The sequence below is a fragment of the Ranitomeya imitator genome, chromosome 8 (assembly GCF_032444005.1).
Source record: "Ranitomeya imitator isolate aRanImi1 chromosome 8, aRanImi1.pri, whole genome shotgun sequence".
Lineage (NCBI taxonomy): Eukaryota > Metazoa > Chordata > Amphibia > Anura > Dendrobatidae > Ranitomeya > Ranitomeya imitator.
Genome location: NC_091289.1, coordinates 11,834,766 through 11,853,840, shown reverse-complemented (window position 1 = coordinate 11,853,840; position 19,075 = coordinate 11,834,766). Strand labels below are relative to the sequence as shown.

General features: G+C 43.7%; 1 protein-coding gene across 6 annotated transcripts in view; it reads left to right on the top strand.

Annotated features, from left to right (window-relative positions):
* Positions 1-19,075, top strand: part of PLXNA1 (plexin A1) — a 319,346-nt gene that overhangs the window by 39,091 nt on the left and 261,180 nt on the right. For all 6 annotated transcript variants that reach the window (XM_069736287.1, XM_069736288.1, XM_069736289.1 and 3 more), the window contains exon 2: positions 3,669-5,001. In XM_069736287.1, the coding sequence (XP_069592388.1) occupies positions 3,832-5,001 (1,170 nt within the window). In that variant the 5' untranslated portion in view covers positions 3,669-3,831. The remainder of the gene's footprint in view (positions 1-3,668; positions 5,002-19,075) is intronic.

Here is a 19,075-nt window from a genome sequence, read left to right as displayed (position 1 = left end):
TTCTCCGGTTTCCTCCCACATTCCAAAGACATACTGATAGGGAATTTAGATTGTGAGCCCCATCGGGGACAGCAATGATAATGTGTGTAAAGCGCTGCGGAATATGTTAGCGCTATATAAAAATAAATTATTATTATTATTATTATTATTATATGTATGCAAACCCCCTCTGTGAGACCCTTATCCAATGCCATTGTCTTTGATTTATTGTTTTTCTTACCCGCTGCCTTTTATTTGCCCGTTGGACTCGTCCCCGTTGTGGAAACTTCCATTTCCCGCAGTCTCTCGTCCTCAATCATTTCTTTCTGAGCAACGCTGATAGGCAAATGATTTGGTATTAAAATACTTCACTTTCCTGCAGAATTACAGGCCGCCTCATGTGATTTAATATTTCAGATGTAATTCAGAGAATCCTGAACTCCTCATAAATTCCAGCTCCGGTTCACATCCTTAATAATGTGATTGAAGCAATGAGGTTTTAATTTTTTTGGCATTAAGCTGGAGTGACGACTCGGGAGGGTGTAACGCCTGGAGAATACGAGATCCCAACTCTCGGATCCATCACTTTCTATTTTCCTCAATAGGGGAGATTTATAAAAGTCAGTGCCAAGTATTTTCATTTCCACCACTTTTGAAACCTCTTATATAGAAGTATGAGCTTTAAAACAGGACCTGTCACATGCCAGCAACATGAATATGTAAATGCTGCTGTTCTCCTGAAGCCGGCGATGTTTTTCTTTTCTTCCTGCTCCTCTTTGTTCCTGAGATGCAGCCTCCCCCCCCCCCCCCCCCCTGTATATAAATCTGGTCTTTTTAGCCAACAAGGTGTGGTCTAGAAGAATTGCTACGCCTACTTGGCCAAAAAGACTAGATTTATATGTTGGGAAGATGAGGCCATATCTCAGGAGCGGAGAGGCGCAGGAGTAAAAGGAAAAGAACTCTGGATTCAGGAGAACGGCGGCATTTACATCAGATAAGAAAAAAACGAATACAAGAACCAGCAGTGTTTGTTCTATTAATGAATGTTGCTTTGTCTATACCTGTAAAGGCCACAAGCGGACAGTATATGTTCATGCTCTTGGAACGAAGTGACCTATTTAGTGGTAATTAGTATTTTTAAGTGAGACCGCTCTGCACATGCTGGGATCAATAGTCCTACAGCAGTCAAAAGACCTCATGCCTTATATAGATTGGTTTATATCTTCTATGCAGAGCAGTCACATATATTTCTCTCCCTGTCTCGGCTCTGGAAATTTGAGGCCTCCTTAAAGCGACAATGTCCGTTCTAAACAATTGCGTCTCGTCCTTTTGAAGTTCTATAAATACTTTGCTCTGCAGTGTATATAGTAGCTAATCGTACGGCTTCAGTCCCTCGCAGGAAGAAAAGAAACTACGGTATATTGCCACGATAGCGTTGCAGGACGATGAGTGTTGTATATGCATCTTGTAATACTTGTGCATGGACAGTCAGGCCTCAATACTGGGATCTATGGATTCCGGTAGTTTGGGGCCGGTTCATCGCCGTTAGCATCGTGGTCATAATTTCCCTTTTTTTTTTTCTTTTTTTTTAAAAGGGACTAAGAAATTTGTAATATCCACATTGCGTTTTTAAACATTATTTATGATATTTTAGATATTTCCATTTTTCATAGCTTTTATTCTACGTTTTGTAGTTTTAGCTATAGGTTGTTTTGTTGCTATCCGTATCTGTAGCCGGCGATTTACACAATTGCAGGAACCCGCGGTGGAGGTCGGTAGGATGGATGTCTGTGAGGACAGCGGACTTTCCGGGCCGGAAGCTCTTGCTCACAGTCGTCCCTGCTCTTCTCCCAGCTCTGGCTGACTGCACCGATTTGTTTTTGTAGTCAGAGGGGAATGGAGGGCAGACATTGATAAATTTCACTCCGTGTTCTTTGTGCTAGGAATATATATACTGCAGAGAGACCATTTCCTACCCATGCTGGAGTGTCTTCCTGGTCATGTAAACTGCTGCTGGCGGATTGACTATCATGGGTGATCTGCATGCCTTTTTTTTTGTTGTTGTCGTTTTTGAATGTTTTTCCATCATGCCTTAGGAAGGAGTTCATGGCCCAAAGTCCTCATTGATGCTCTTCATTTTTTCATAGTGATAGATGAAGGAAAGTGGCTACTGATCTGAGTGTGATTTCAAGTTAGCCAAGAAAAAATGGTTGTCACTTAGCAAGATTATTAAGTTATTGAACTGGACAAATGAAGTAGAATGGCGTAAAAGTGGCGAAACACATTAGACGAAGAGCTCATTCAGACGTCAGTGATTTTCTTGTATGGGAAAAGTGGTCCGAGATTCATCAGCTTATCAGTTTGGTCTGCGTCAGTTTTAACCATCAGTTTCATCCTTTTTTGTTTTTTTAGACCGAAAAAAGAAGTTTCTACCATCAGTCTGTGAAAATTAGACAGTACGTAGATGGCATCCATGTGCTGTCCGATTTTTGTTCACTGAATTTTGATCCTAGAATTTGATCAGTATCGGACAAGTCTGTCTTTTTTTGGCTTGTGTGGACCCCTTGGTTTGAGGGAAAAAAAAAATTCTCGTGAATTACCCCATAGACTATCATTGGCCTGAGTGTGATCCATGAAAAACGCAGGTAGCAATCTGAGAAAAGATGACCTGTAAAAGAGCCCTTGGGGTGTGTTCACACTGCGTTTTTTTTTTGCAGCAGTTTTGGAGCGGAAACTGAGCTAATACTCTCCAGGGACTTGAAAGTTTCTGCTCCAAAAACTCAGTAAAATGACTCGTTGTGAGCACACCCTGATGTTGTCCCATCAGTTTTAGACTAAGTGAGTATTTAGTGTATACTGGATGTTTGGGAAACAAAGACAAATTGGGGCACAGATTTTAACATGTCGTATCTTGTGTTCACAGGAGAGATGCTATCTATAGCAACTTTCTTCCTTCCAGTTACGCGAAGCACTTGCACACTCTTAGGCCAGTCTCACACGTCCAGATAATTCCGGTACCGGAAAAATCGGTACCGGAATTGTCCGTGTGCTCCCGTGGTACATCAGTGTGGCACACGTGTGCCGACTGGGTACCACACGGAGCGTGCAGGAAACAGCGCTAGAGATAAGCGCTGTTCCCTGCATCTGGTGCTGAAGCGGCCATTCATATCTTCTCTCCAGCAGCGCTCGCTGGAAAGAAGATATGAAAAATCCTTTTTTTTTTTTTTTTTTCGTCCTCGTGTTTAAAATAAAGATCCCTGTGCGCTCCCATGAACACTGACATGTCTCCGTGTTTTGCACATGGACACACGGTCCGTGAAAACACGCTGACATGTGCAGTGACACATTGCTTTCAATGTGTCTACGTGAGTCAGTGTCTCCGGTACGTGAGGAAACTGTCACCTCACGGAGCGGAGCCACTGACGTGTGAAACCGGCCTTACAGAGTGAGCGTGCATATTTGTGGGAAGGTTGGTAGGAATCTATGGAGCGTACATTGGGGTTGTTACGGAGACATAGAAAGTTATTGTGGGTTTATGTATATTTCCTGTATGCTGCCATATTGTGCACATTTATGGCACCGTATTATGGTTTTGTATGTCTAGGCAATGACAAAAATAAAAGTATAAACAAGAATAATTTCCTTTAATTACCCTAAACTAATTGTGGATTATTTTTTCTTTTTTGCAGGTATATCCCGGCTGAATTTTAGGACCATGCCCTAAATGAAGCTTTCAACGGAGAAACACTTTGAAACTTAACCCTTACTTTTAAAAACCCACCCCTCCCCCATCACCTTTAATTTATTTTTTTTGTTTCTTTGCAATATTATTTGGTTGTTCTAATATTATTCATGAAAATGTTTGAAGTTATGAAACCTTTTTCCTTCCATTTATGGACTTTTTTAGTTTTGGGTGGCTCCTGGTTTCTTCCTGTGGATGGATCTGCCAAGTCATTTAGAACTTTTTCGGGAAGCGAATGGAGCTTGACTCACCTGGTGGTGCACAACAAAACCGGAGAAGTTTATTTGGGAGCCATCAATAGGATTTTTAAACTTTCGAGCAACTTGACGCTCTTGCGCACCCACGTTACAGGACCGGTGGATGATAATGAAAAGTGTTACCCCCCGCCTAGCGTCCAGTCTTGTCCTCATGGCCTTGTCACGACTAATAATGTTAACAAGCTGCTGCTAGTGGACTACTCGATGGACAGACTTATAGCATGCGGTAGTGCCTCACAGGGCATCTGCCAGTTTTTGCGTCTTGGAGACCTCTTCAAATTGGGAGAACCCCATCATCGTAAAGAGCACTACCTCTCCAGTGTCAATGAATCTGGCACTATGTCCGGAGTAATAATTGAGGTTCCCAATGGTCAAAACAAACTTTTTGTTGGAACGCCCATTGACGGCAAATCAGAATACTTTCCTACTCTTTCCAGTCGGAAGCTTTTGTCCAGTGAGGAAAACGCGGAAATGTTTGGCTTCGTCTACCAGGATGAGTTTGTGTCTTCACAGCTGAAAATTCCCTCTGATACCTTGTCCAAATTTCCCACCTTTGATATATACTACGTATACAGCTTCAGCAGTGAGCAGTTCGTCTACTATTTGACCCTACAGCTGGACTGCGTGTTGACTTCTCCCGACTCTACCGGAGAACAGTTCTTTACATCCAAGATTGTCCGTCTTTGCGTCGACGACCCCAAGTTCTATTCTTACGTGGAGTTCCCTATAGGTTGCATGAAGGATGGTGTTGAATATCGCCTTATACAGGATGCCTACCTGAGTAAACCTGGGAAACGCTTGGCCAAAGAATTGGGCATCTCGGAACGAGAAGATATTCTGTTTACTGTCTTCTCACAGGGGCAGAAAAATCGAGTCAAACCACCCAAAGAGTCTGTGCTTTGTCTCTTCACCTTGAAGAAGATCAAGGACAAAATTAAGGAGCGTATTCAGTCCTGCTACAGGGGTGATGGAAAATTGTCCTTGCCTTGGCTCTTAAACAAGGAGTTGAATTGTATCAATTCGGTAAGTTTTATTTTTCATCCCAATTGCTGTAAGGTTCACAAGGTAGTGATTGAGCTTGTTGGAGATGAGCTAAGAAATAGGTTAGTATTGAATCCCAGTGGACAGCTGTAGTAATTTGGTGGAAATTCTCTAGGTATTATACATTACAAACCATCTTAGGAGATCTCGGTGAAATGTTGTGTGTTTATGTATAGCCACATCTTTTCAATGTTCCATGTAAAGATGAAACTTGGTTGAATATTGGTAAATCTGGCCAGCTGAATTCTATGGGTCTCTCAACAGGCCCTTAGTCCCCTTTTGCAGGTATTTATGGCCCTTTCCGGTTGAGGTTTTGTACATTTTTTTTTTTACAAGACTGTTTATAATAATGGACTGTACATCACATGGAAAAGCGAATATATTGCAATGATTTTGCAATGGAAACTATTGGTATCAGATGAAATCAAGCGTTGAAGTCATACACAAATTTCCCGGTATGGAATTGGGAGGGTGTACTCTCATTGACACACCCCTAATAAACTTTTATTCTAATTTGCATGTGACTTTAAACCTTGATTTTTCTCTTTGGCTCATCCGATTTACTAAAAATCAGTTTTGTAGGAGCTATACAGCCATACCACTAGTTTCCGTAGTAAAATCGTTCTTACTGATACCCTTTAGAGGGATTGTCTGGGATGTGAAAAACATGACTTTTATTCCAAAAAATAGAGTGCCACACCTTATCATCAGGTCATATGTGGTACTGCAGATCTGTTTATACCAAGGAAGGTGACGGGCACAAGGGGGCATTCATTGCGTCTGGAGGAGAGAAGGTTTTTCCACCAACATAGAAGAGGATTCTTTACTGTTAGGGCAGTGAGAATCTGGAATTCCTTGCCTGAGGAGGTGGTGATGGCGAACTCAGTCGAGGGGTTCAAGAGAGGCCTGGATGTCTTCCTGGAGCAGAACAATATTGTATCATACAATTAGGTTCTGTAGAAGGACGTAGATCTGGGGATTTATTATGATGGACTATAGGCTGAACTGGATGGACAAATGTCTTTTTTCGGCCTTACTAACTATGTTACTATGTTACTATTTCAGTGGAGTCTTGCTGCAATACCATATACCGCCAATTCATAGGTGGTGTAAACATTGTTTGGGAAAAAAAAGGAACTCCTTGAAAAGGATAAGACTGGAAATTTGTATCCAACTTATGCCAAAAATCCAAATCCATCCGAGATATATATATATATATATATATATATATATATATATATATATATATATATATATATATATATATATATATATATATATATATATATATTTGATATGTATTGCACGGCTTCTTTCATTTCTTTTGGCCCAGTCCCAAGGACGCCCAGAAATTCAGCTATCTAATGTTTACTCCTGCAGAGGATATGCTCTTGTAAAACAAATATTAAGAGCAAGACGTCAAACGATGGCTGCCCGGCAGGATTTATACTTGGTCCTACTTGTTAGTGATCAGCATTAAACCTGGCTTTCAAATTGCTCTTGGGTTGTAGACCCATTGTAAAGAGGCGAAGTAACAACACATATCTCTGCTGATAACAATGATCTTCCCCTCTGATAGTTTTCCAACCAAAGCTCGTACATAAAAGCTTACTGAGGAATGGAGAGCCGTGCCGGTAAATTGCTTCTCTTTTCCAATAATTTTCAAGCAGATTTTTTTTTTTTCTTGCAGAGTCCGAGAAGCTAGTGGTTAGACTTCAGCCTTATTTGTTTTTCATGTGTGGGTTTTTTTTTGTGTGTGTGTGATTTGCAGCCCAGGTTAATTTACTCTCGAGAGTTATCGGTGATGATAATCTTTTTACAGATCTAAGTAATACCAGACTTCTGAGAGCTTGCATTTATAACCAGGGATTAGAGCGAGGGCAAATCCCTCTATCAATGAGAGCAATAGTTATCTGCTGTACCCACTGCGCCACTGGCATTGGTGGCATCGGCGACTGGTGGAGCCCAGTGGTGTCCTCACCTCTCGCCTCTCCTATCCCTCCACCAATTTATTATTTATTGTGTAAAATTTGAGATGTTTTGCTGGGTAAGTAGATTTCTATCGCGCTCGAGAAGCCTAATCTGGATAATTAAGAGCACGTCCACCAGGGAACATTGTTACAAGTTCTGCTCATTAGAAAGAAGCAAAACAAGCAATGTCCTTGTAATGAAAGCTGAAGGACACTTGGAATATTAGTTTAATTTGCTTAATTTCTAGTGGATTTATCAAAATGTCTAAGAATGGAAAGGTCCATCCGTGAGGAAATCATGACCTCATCAGGATCATGTTATGCAAACTTGCCAACTTCTTAGATATGCTGCCCGGTAGCAATGAGGTTGTGCTGTCCATTGAAAGCTTTTCATAATGCCATGCCCAATTTTCCTTATGTCCTTTACACCAGAGGTCCCCAACTCCAGTCCTCAAGGCCCACCAACAGATCATGTTTTCAGGTTTTCCTTTGTTTTGCACAGGTAATGCAATTATCACCTGGGCAATACTAAGGAAATCCTGAAAACATGACCTGTTGGTGGGCCTTGAGGACTGGAGTTGGGGACCCCTGCTTTACACCCCTTGAAAAAAAAAAAAAAAAAAAATATATATATATATATTTTTTTTTAACCACCGCTGAAGCCTCCCAAATCCTGCTCACTGGAACAGTGTACGAGGGTTCGTCGGAACCTGTAGACTTGCTATCTCTTATTTCTCTAGTAACCCCCCACGACAGCACACCTGGAGGATGTTACCCCTTTCCTAATAGGGACAGGAAATGACAAGAGGTTAAATAACCCCTCCCTCATCCTCCCCTCAGTGTTCTTTCCTGTCCCTACTAGGGATGAAGAGGTCATCCCAGGTGCACTGTGCCGGCAGCGGTCACCGGGGGGAATACAGATAATCTGGCCGGGCAGCTGGGATCAGACTTACGTCCATTCCCTGTCGCTGCTCCCGTCTCCTCCGACTCGGGACTCCTTCGCCACCATTCCGCGCCTGCGGGTAAGGTCTGGGGCGTTCTTTGGCTGGAGGCCTCTCGGAGCTCTCCAGCCCTTCTCCTCCTCCGCACCGCGCGCGCGTGTGTGGGTACTTCCGGTCTGAAGCCGGCGGCCGGATGTGACGTCAGACGCCGGCCGGCTTCTCTGAATCAGGAAGTTCCTCGTGCGTTCCAGCCAGGAACGCTAGGAGATAGCATGGAAGACGTCGGCGTTCTCCCCCCACGTACTTCCGGACACCGGAGGAGGAGGTCCTCATCCAGGAGGACAGGTGCTGCGTCCAGTCGCCTATATATTCAGGCCCTGGACAGGAAGACATCGCAGGTAGGACCACTGTGTGGTGAAGACTATGGAGATGTCTGCTTCCTCACGCTCTGCACCTGCAGAACACAGCACCATCCCGGCCCCAGTGAGTAGTCTGGCCCCGGGTGTCCATTCCCTGATGTGGGTTGTAGTCTTATGATTCCTTCTCCCCTTTCTTTTTAGGGGGACAAGGAACCCACATCAGGAAGCAAAACAAAAACTACCCGCAAATGCGCAGTTTGTATGAAGAAGCTGTCCTCTTCATACAAGAAATCATTGTGCAAAGAATGCACAGACAAAATTATCAGCGAGGAACGGCCATCCCTGATAGAGGAGATTAAAACCTTAATCCAGCAGGAGATTAAAACATCTCTGGCCACTCTTTCTCAGCCTACACCATCTCCTAGTGCCCCTCCTGAGGCTAAGAAAAGGAAACTTAATCCGCAGGAGGACTCTCAGGGAGAGACGTCGGACGAACCCCCAGAGGAGGGTGAATTATCCCTGGACTCTGAAACTGTCCAGCAAGAGAGATACTACTTCTCTTCATCTGATATAGAAGAACTCCTTACGGCTGTAAGGAAAACTATGGAGGTTGAGGAAGAGAAGACGGCACAGTCCGTGCAAGAAGAGATGTTTGGAGGACTTCGTTCTAGGAAGCGTCAGGTGTTTCCTATTCACCAAAACATCCGAGATTTAGTTCTGGACGAGTGGGAATCCCCAGAAAAGAAGCTGACTACTCCAGCGGAAATTAAAGACAGATTTCCTGTGGATGCCGAGACAGCGTCATGCTGGTCAGAAGTCCCAAAAGTGGACGTCCAGATTGCCAGAGTAGCCAAAAAGACCACGCTACCATTCGAGGATGCCTCCCAACTGAGAGACCCTCTGGAACGTAAGATGGACGGACTACTAAGGAAGTCGTGGGAAACGTCAGCATCTTTACTGAACATCAATTCAGTATCCACTTGCGTGGCTAGATCGATGCATCGCTGGCTGGGGCAGCTAGAGGAGCACTTGTCCTCAGGTACTCCGAGAGAAGATATTCTGGCCTCCTTGCCTATCTTCCAGAAAGCAACAGGCTTTTTAGCAGATGCTTCTGCAGAATCCGTGAGAGTGACGGCGAGATCATCCGCACTGTCAAACTCGGTAAGGCGTGCACTCTGGCTAAGATCCTGGTCTGGGGATATGACTTCCAAGATGAGGCTGTGTTCTATTCCCTTTAAAGGAAAGTATATGTTTGGACCAGCCTTGGATGACCTTTTGGAGAAGGCTTCAGACAAGAAAAAGACCTTACCAGAACCTAGAAACCCTAGGAAAAGACCCTTCCGCACTCAGCAGGAGCATACTCCTCAATACAGAGGAAAGGGTAAAACAGGTCGCTGGAGCTATCCGAAAGGAGGGAAAGACAGGAATCTTTTTCTTTCACAACCCCAAAACCAGAGAAAGCAATGACGCCGTCATAGTGGGGGGTCGAATTTCGAACTTCCTCCCAGTCTGGCAAGAGATCGGTGTGGATCAGTGGACCTTAAGATTGGTCAAAGAGGGGATGAAAATAGAGTTTACATCATATCCCCAAAAAAGAATGAAAACTACAACGTTATCAACACCGAAGCTACAGTCCACCCTGATAACTGGGATAGAAGATCTCTTAATCAACAAGGTGATCTCCACAGTCCCAAAAGACGAAAGAAACAAGGGCCATTATTCCAGCCTATTTCTGATAAGGAAACCAAACGGAACCCATCGGATGATAATCAATCTGAAACCGCTGAATCAATATGTAACCTACAGAAGATTCAGAATGGAGTCCGTCAGATCGACAGTACCCGTAATAGGGCAAGACTTCGTCATGGCAACCATCGACTTACAGGACGCATATTATCACGTCCCAGTCCATCCAACCTATCGGAAATTTCTAAGGTTTGCAGTCACCAGAGGAGAAGTTATAGACCACTTCCAGTTCAATGTCCTCCCATTCGGACTATCATCAGCTCCAAGGATCTTTACAAAGGTCATGTCCGAGGTGATGGCGTACATCAGAAGTCGATGGATATGCATAATCCCATACCTCGACGACCTCTTGGTAGTGGCTCCCACGGTTCCAATTCTACAGGAACATCTTCAAACAACAGTCCAGATCCTGTCATCTCTGGGTTGGGTGATAAACCCCAAAAAATCGGATATGGTTCCGTCCACAACGAAGATCTTTTTAGGGGTCTTATTAGACTCCCACAGACAAACATCTTTCTTGCCCGAACAAAAACGGTCCCTGCTTACATCAAGGATAAGAACATTGCGGGACAAGAAGAGAGTATCTCTAAGATGGGCCATGTCGGTTCTAGGTACCATGACATCTTGCATCCAGATGGTGGCATGGGCTCAAGCCCACACCAGGATACTTCAGACTCATATTCTGTCAAGCTGGGACGGATCCCCAGGTTCTCTAGACAAAAAGATCCGGATACCACCGCATGTAAAGTCCTCATTAACATGGTGGCTACAAAAAGAGAACTTAATGAGAGGAGTTCCCTGGTTGCAGGTCCCAGCAGTGACCATAACAGTAGATGCCAGTGGAAAAGGTTGGGGAGCTACGGTAGACCAGCACATATTCCAGGGATTCTGGTCAGCCGAAATAACACAACAATCCTCGAATTACAAAGAGCTAAAAGCAGTAGAAGAAGTTCTCAAAGCGGCGGTAACTCTTGTACAAAATTCCCACTTAAAAATATACTCAGACAACATGACAACAGTTGCCCACCTTCGCCACCAGGGAAGTACAAGACACGAAGATCTAAAAAGAATATCAGCAAGAATATTTTCGTGGGCCGAAGAACATGTTCTCTCCATATCCGCCCTACACATAAAAGGGGAGATAAACGTACAAGCCGACTTCCTGAGCAGAACAGAGGTCCATCCAGGAGAATGGAGCCTAAACCCAGAAGTCTTTCAGATACTAGTCAAAAGATGGGGACAGCCAGAAGTGGACTTGTTCGCGAACAGTCAGAACGCAAAGGTAGACCAGTTCTTCTCGCTAGATCCGATGAATCCGGGGTTAGCTGTGGACGCATTGGTCCAGCCATGGACATTCTCGCTAGCATACGCGTTCCCGCCATTGCCGATCCTACCAAAAGTCCTGCAGAAAATAAGGGCAGAAAAACTCAAGGTGATCCTAGTGGCTCCACTTTGGCCCAAAAGAGGTTGGTTTGGGGCCCTCATCAGTCTAAAGATAGATGGGCCAATAGCACTTCCACCGGTCAAAGACCTTCTCTACCAGGGGCCAATACTGCATCCAGATCCCGAGAGGCTACACCTAAATGCCTGGCTTCTGAATTCTCAATTCTGAGAACTAGAGGACTATCAAAGAGAGTAATTGAAACATTACAAAAAAGTCGCAAAACGGTAACTAATTCTATTTACCAAAAGATCTGGAAGACGTTCATCACGTGGTGTGCTCCTGAGCAACCTAACCCAGATAAACCAAACCTAGCCAAGATCCTGGATTTTCTACAAGATGGGCTGGAGAAGGGTCTCAGACCCAGCACCCTCAAGGTACAAGTGGCAGCCTTGAGCTCTTATTTTGACCAGTCTTTAGCCAACCATAGATGGGTAAGAAGATTCATGACGGCGGCATCCCGCATATCTCCAAGACCCATAAATATAGTTCCATCCTGGGACCTGAATATAGTCCTGAAAGGACTTACACTGCCACCATTTGAACCCTTATCTTCCATAACCATGGATAAACTCGCTTGGAAAACCACCTTCCTGGTAGCTATAACAACAGCCAGAAGAGTGGGTGAACTACAAGCCCTATCAATCAACGAGCCCTACATGAAGATTCTTCAGGACAGGCTTATCCTACGATTAGACCCATCCTTTCTCCCAAAGGTCGTCTCCGATTTCCACAAATCGCAGGAGATAATTCTTCCATCATTCTATCAAGAACCAAAGAATGAGGAAGAGGAACATTTCCATACTTTGGATGTTCGAAGAATGGTACTCTATTATCTTCATGCATCAGAAAAGATTAGAAAAGATCAAAATCTGTTTATTCATCTTCTCGGCCAGAATAAGGGGAAGAAGACTTCCAGATCCACAATTGCAAATTGGATCAAAAGAGCAATCCTGGAGGCTTATCAAATTCAAGGCCTTCCACCACCAGGAAAGCTTACAGCCCATTCTACTAGAGCAACAGCTGTCTCCTGGGCCGAGAAAGCCAGTGCTTCCATCGAGCAAATATGCAGAGCGGCCACGTGGTCCTCGGTCCATACGTTCTCCAAACATTACAGGCTTGACCTGATGTCAAAAGAAGACTTAGCCTTCGGAGAAAAAGTCCTTAGTGCTGTAGTCCCTCCCTAAAAATTACTCTTGGGTACTGCTCCAGGTGTGCTGTCGTGGGGGGTTACTAGAGAAAATAGAATTATTCTTACCGTTAATTCGGTTTCTAGTAACCCACCACGACAGCAGGAGTAATCCCTCCCTTTGCTTAATATACGTTCTGAAAAGAATAAATATAATTTGAAGCATTCATTCTCCTGTGGTCCTTTATAATAACACTGAGGGGAGGATGAGGGAGGGGTTATTTAACCTCTTGTCATTTCCTGTCCCTATTAGGAAAGGGGTAACATCCTCCAGGTGTGCTGTCGTGGTGGGTTACTAGAAACCGAATTAACGGTAAGAATAATTCTATTTTTAGTCCTGGTGGCCTGGGTCTCCTAGTCCTTTTTTTTTTTTGCCCTGGTCCCCTTGTTCTTTTTTTTTTTTTGCTCCCCTGGTGCCCTTGTCCAGTTTGTCAGTGTGGCCACCCTTGCATGAATGATGGCGATACTATTTGACTTGATGGTGTCATAGGATGATCTACCATTTAGAAACGGTGATGTTCGGAAGTGCTTGAGTTATTGAACTATAGATTAACACTTAGAGGGGTTTTCCAGTTTTGTAAAACCCATGTCTCCCGGCCTCAGTTTAAAAAAAAAACAAACAAACTGAGCTTTACTTGCCCATCACAGGTCCTTTGCTGTTTCTTTGTAGCTGATCCCAATATCTGTTATTATCTGATGCACTGATATAGACCTGGTTCCTCATGGAACGACCATAGCATTTGACTTGATGTCGTAAGCCACTTGCGATTTACCAAACTGGTCATGGGTCACAACTGGGAGGGAAGATAGGAGTTGAGGAGTGCTTGACCTTGATGGATGGAGTAATTACCGTAGATTGATTTATGCACCGTTAGTCTGAACATCGGTGGAGTTTTCCCTGACCATTGGTGGGATCTGCCTTTTACAAGCATTAATCGGACCCCCAAAATAACGTGCTACAAAGTATTTGATTGAGGAGTCCACCATATCTCATGTGTATCAGGAGGTCCTTCCTCACAATCCTCCTGATAAACCAACACTTGTGTAATCCAGTCAAGGAATTGATTTTTCTGGAGTAACTAATCCTTATAAAAATGTATGTTCATAGATTTTTCTCCGAGGTTGCTCAGAACCATAATCAATGTAAGAGAAGTGTATTATATACGATATTATTTGATGGTCTTCACTCTCCAGATTTTTTTTTTTAAATGGGTTTATAATACGGTATATATATATTTTTTTTATTGCTTCATGTGCTCTTTTTTATACCATGCTACTGCAATCTCCAGCCTATGCCTAAATAATATTGCAACTCTCAACCTACCGGGTGTCGGGATGGTGGCTCCACCATTCTTGAGGCCTGACCTCCATCTGCGTCATGCTGTCAGCGCAGCGTTCTCCCTTTTCGGGAGGCAGGTAACAGCTGTCTGACACGTTAAAGTGGCGTTTGTTTTGCAGGAGCTCAACGCTCGCAGATCTGATTTTGTTTTCAGGTTAATTCAATATTGCCGACATATGATGGAATTGTTACATGAGCCGAGAGGACGAGCGGGAAAAGCCCTTGGACTCTCGGGGCGGACCTGGCACGCTGCGGCAGACTGCTATACTATTAACCCTATAAGAAATGCAGCCTTTTCCTGCAAGTGGTTGGACTACAGAGGAAGGGAGTAATGCTAGTTCGCTCTTGGGCTGAGATCACGTGGCCCATCGTATATTGGGCGAAGACAACTTGGGCGTTTTTCTGCAAAATTATAAATAATTATTACAGATACATCTAATTGAATTTCTGAACTCCCATACAGGCGGTTATACAGTACCACGATTTTGGATATGGTAGCTGGACCTCAATTTGACAATGTTAGTCACCCTCACTTTTCTAAAAGAAAACCTGACGATCCCCCACTTTCCGTAATGGCCATCTTACCAGAAACTTTGGCTTCATGGAGGTATATTGACGACCTCAGAATAAAAATTCTCATAAGAACGTCCTTGATTCGTCCTCTTTAATAAAAATCTTACCATTTTGAATCAGCAAGTTGTGTATTTTTGATAAGGCTGTTTGACAACCCAGAAGCGTAGATTTTTTTTCCGGTGCCACAGAAGTTGTCAGACCGCCTTAAAAGAGCTCAAGTTGGCCATGTTCATGATGCATCTGCATTCCATTAATCTTGCATGATTGGGAAAATTTGCTGATCTACAGCTGCCTGACAACCCCTGCTAGATCTCTACTGGTGGCCATATTGGTTGTGGTTCATGTACATTTTGATTTTTATTGGGGTATTGAGACACTTCATGTGTTCCCTTTTTGCAGAACAGTATCTGCAGTGTTTCCTTCTCTTGCAGTCTGAGACTGCAATAAAGAGTCTCGTCCATGGTAACGAGGGAAGAGCGTTGGAATGTGCCGGCGCCTTTACGTCGCTCCTTTGTTCCATTTTCCGATCTTTTAACTGTCAAATGGATACATGTGACAAAAGCTGCAGATTGTGTCTTCTGTAAGGCGTTGTGTATATGGCAGGAGCCGGTGCGTGTATCGAGCACACCGATGCACAGAGAGCTAATTAACAGCGGGCCGTCTCGCTGCTTACACGCTCCTTTCTCCAACTCGTTAATAAGATCAGCTTGTTTGGTTTTTGCTCCCCATGACTTGTCAGTGGGGAAGGGACATTCAGGGTTCCAGGTTTGGGATTAATCTCCCCCTGCTAGGACATCATTAGTGAGGTCTGTAGGATTTACCGAAAGCAGTGTGGCGCCCTCTCTCTCCTGGCACTAATTATCATTTATTAACTTTATGTTGTCACTCAGCGGGCTCCCCCTTGGGAAATTAGCTAAGGAAGGAATCTGTGGAGGGATGGAATAATCAGGAAGGCGGAAAGATGGGGGGAATGGGAGACCCTCCTGTATGCATTAGGCAACATCTCATTTTGCAGGTCATTTGGTAAATATATGCATTTTGACAGCGGGTTGGGGGTGTAGATACTTCATTTATAGGAATGTGGTTGAATTCCTAAAGACAGCAGTCATTATGACATTATCAGAACCAAACATACATCAGGAAACGGGGAGCATTGCATCCAACGTCATTCACAGAATATCAGCTGCTGCAACCGGCGCCTGCCCCTACATCCTGCATTATTCTGTCCAAACAGACCCCTATGAAGCTCTTATTAGGCAATTGTTCTTTAAAGGGAACGTGTTGTTGGTAAATGACCTATTGTTTAAATCCGTTTTTTTTGTTAGTTTTGCAATGTATACCTATTTGCAATGTAAGGGTAATAGGTACAAGGTAAGATGGAGATGTAGGTTTGGTGATTCCAAACATGATGCCCATTGGATAGAAATCGGACCGAATTTCTCCGTTGTGCAGCCTCAGGTTTTTGGGACTAGAGATCTGTATCGGAGAACCGATCGCTTGGAAATAAGGTTTGAAAACACAAAAAAGCACAGTAAAACCAAAAACTTGTTCACTGTGCGCGCAGCTCATGTGTTCTGGCTTGGAAATAAGGTGTGAAATATGGCTTTAATTCTCACTATATTGTTGTCGGGTCTCCTTTTATTCCGGCGTCGCTTACAGCCTGCGCCCGGTACAGGAGATCCGTCCCCGTGTATCACAGTATTAATGTCTAGCTCATTTTGCATGTAAATAATGGATTTGAATGTTTTTCAGGCTCCGTGTTGACTTAGTGGAAGCATTATGCAGTCATTGGAGAGGTCTGTGCGGACTTGTAGTGGGTATGTGGGGGGAATTATAACAAGCCTGCAGGACCGAGCCGGAAAGATGACCAAAACAGATCCATGTGTCTGCATCGCGGCCTAAGAGGAGGTGACGCTTTATGTTGTGCTGCGATGCTGTTCTCTCCAGACCTATACCCTGCAGAGTCTCCCGTAGACCCCAATAATGTGGCCCTTAAACTGCCTCTTAAAGGGCCAGTCAGGCGTTGGATCATTTCTAACGTTTTCTGAAAAGAAGGGTATATGCAACGTCTTCCAAAGCTGTCCCCGTTCCTCTGTCCGTTCCCTGGTTGGAACAACGAATACCTGTGATTGGCTGCAGCAGTCACTTGTTACCATGGCACAGAGACTGACTGAGGGTCCGGGGAAGCTTCTCCATGAGAGGCCGAACACTAGGAAAGTGAGCATATATTTTTTTTTTGTGCACCTGAGCAGGTATGCTGCTGCAAAATCAGAATTTAGCAACTTGTTTTCAATTGCATTCGCCGTTCATGGTATTGTAATCTGCTATTTTTTGTGCCCTAATCCGGGCGGAAATTCCGCAATATTTCCTTCCCATGTGGATGTGAAACCGCATTAATACACAATATGAATCTGATTATCGCGTTTTTTGCTGCATTTTTTTGTGTGTATTTATTTGTATTTTTTTTTTAATGCTTTTTTAGGGTCGGGGCTGTGCAGAATTAAATAGATGGGTCAATTTATTTATTTTTTTTCTAAAATGAGTTCCATAGATTGTGTTTTTGATATTGTATCCTATCTCCTTTCAAACCAATCAGAGGTGCAATATCAGACACAGCCTATGAGCAACTGTGGTGCCTTTCTTGAAAAATTTTTTTTCTAATTTTGGGCAACTCCTTTAAGTCTGGAGTTAAACATTTGTATCTTAATGTATATTTTTGTTGCAGAACGTTTTATCAACATTTTATGGCCATTGAGTGACCCTTAGTAAAAGGGTGAGGCTGTGACCACCATTCTCGGAAAAGTCAATGTTAACATAAATTGGCAAAAAGTCGTCATATAACCGAAAAAATTATTTTTTTTTATTGTTTATTTGGGACACTCCCTTTATTCCATCTTTTAGCCCCCATCCCAGCCCCCTCCTGCATTCCCAAACCTCCATGGTACAGAATCCGTATAAATGTTTAGCTGGAGAATCCCTAACGAGGCGGTTTGATTTTAATGAGCTAATTGTCAGTGTAATTATTTATTGACGGCGAGGAAGCGCTCGCTGCTGTGGAGGTTTTTTGCTGGTGTGCAGCTGTATTTGTCATTTCCCAGAGAGTTTGTTGAGACAAAGCAGGAAAGTAGTAAACAGCAGCCGCAGTCTTTTTTATCCCAGTTAGATGTGCAGGAAGCGCAGAGCAAGCGAGAAATCTTAAAAAAAAAACAAAAACAAAAAAAAACACAAATTGAGCTGCAGAGTTCAGCAGACGATGTGCACTTACACCGGGTAATGCAAGGTGAGGCACATGGGCACACGCACAGCGCCCGCTCTGATCTGCTGCGAGTTCTCACACTTGGTGCTATCATACGCTTCATGGCTGAATCCTCAGAGGCCGACAACTTTTTTTTTTTTTTTTTTTCTGCTTCAGAAATGTGTTCATAGGTGTTGTCACCTCTCATCCCCCACTTGTTGGGTTAGAAAAACATGGCTGCTTTCATTAAAAAAAATATTCTCTAAGGCTAGTTTCACACATCAGTTTTTTGTTTTCAGGCTAAATCCGGCTAATTTTTTTAAAAACGGATCTGACGTAAATTGTGAAAAACTGATGCGCCGGATCCGTTTTTTTTAAGCTGGATCCGGTCTTCTTTAATGTGCATGGATTTTTTGACTTCCTGAGAGAGAGAGAGAGAGAGAGAGAGAGAGAGAGAGACCGACCAGAACGGCAAATCTGCATGATTTGTATGGAGAATGCTTTGAAAACCGGATGCGGCCGCCATATTCATTGTTTCACACCTCCGTTTCATGTGTTTTTGGCCGATTCCGTCACTGGGGTTTTTTTCCCGCCGGACAAAAAACGTTGCACTGGACGTTTTCTCCGTCCGCCGGAAACAACTATTTGGACGGATTCGGAAAAAAAACGGATGAAACGTCTGGCCATCATGCACAATCCAGCGCTAGTACAACTCTATGGGAAAAAAAACGGATCCGGCGTTAAAAAACAAAAAAAAAAAAACAAAAAAAAACACGTATCCGTTTTTTCCAAAAATTACCGGATTGTGCCTGAAACAAAAAACTTGATGTGTGAAAGTAGCCTAATCTGTTCATGGGTTGCGTTTTGGAATTGCAGGCAGTTTATTTTTTTAGGCTCCCATCTTTTTGATCGATGAGGGTTTGACCTGCAGTTGGAGGCCCCCTCACTGATGTTAGTTCTGCGGCCCCTCCGCTGTTCTGCCCTGCTGCGTGAGGCTATGAGCACACGTTAAGTACGGTATTTGGTGTAGACATTTTTGCACCATTTCTCCACAGATATGCAACGTGTGCACGAGACTTCAGGATTGTTATTTGTTTTGCTGGCATCAGGAAACCCTTCAGGTTTTGTGACAGATCTGCACTGAAAGAAACGCAACGTGTGCACACAGCCTTTGGGTATGTGTCCACGTTCAGGATTGCATCAGGATTTGGTCAGGATTTTATGCAGGTAAAATCCTGACCAAATCTGCACCTGAGGTCACTG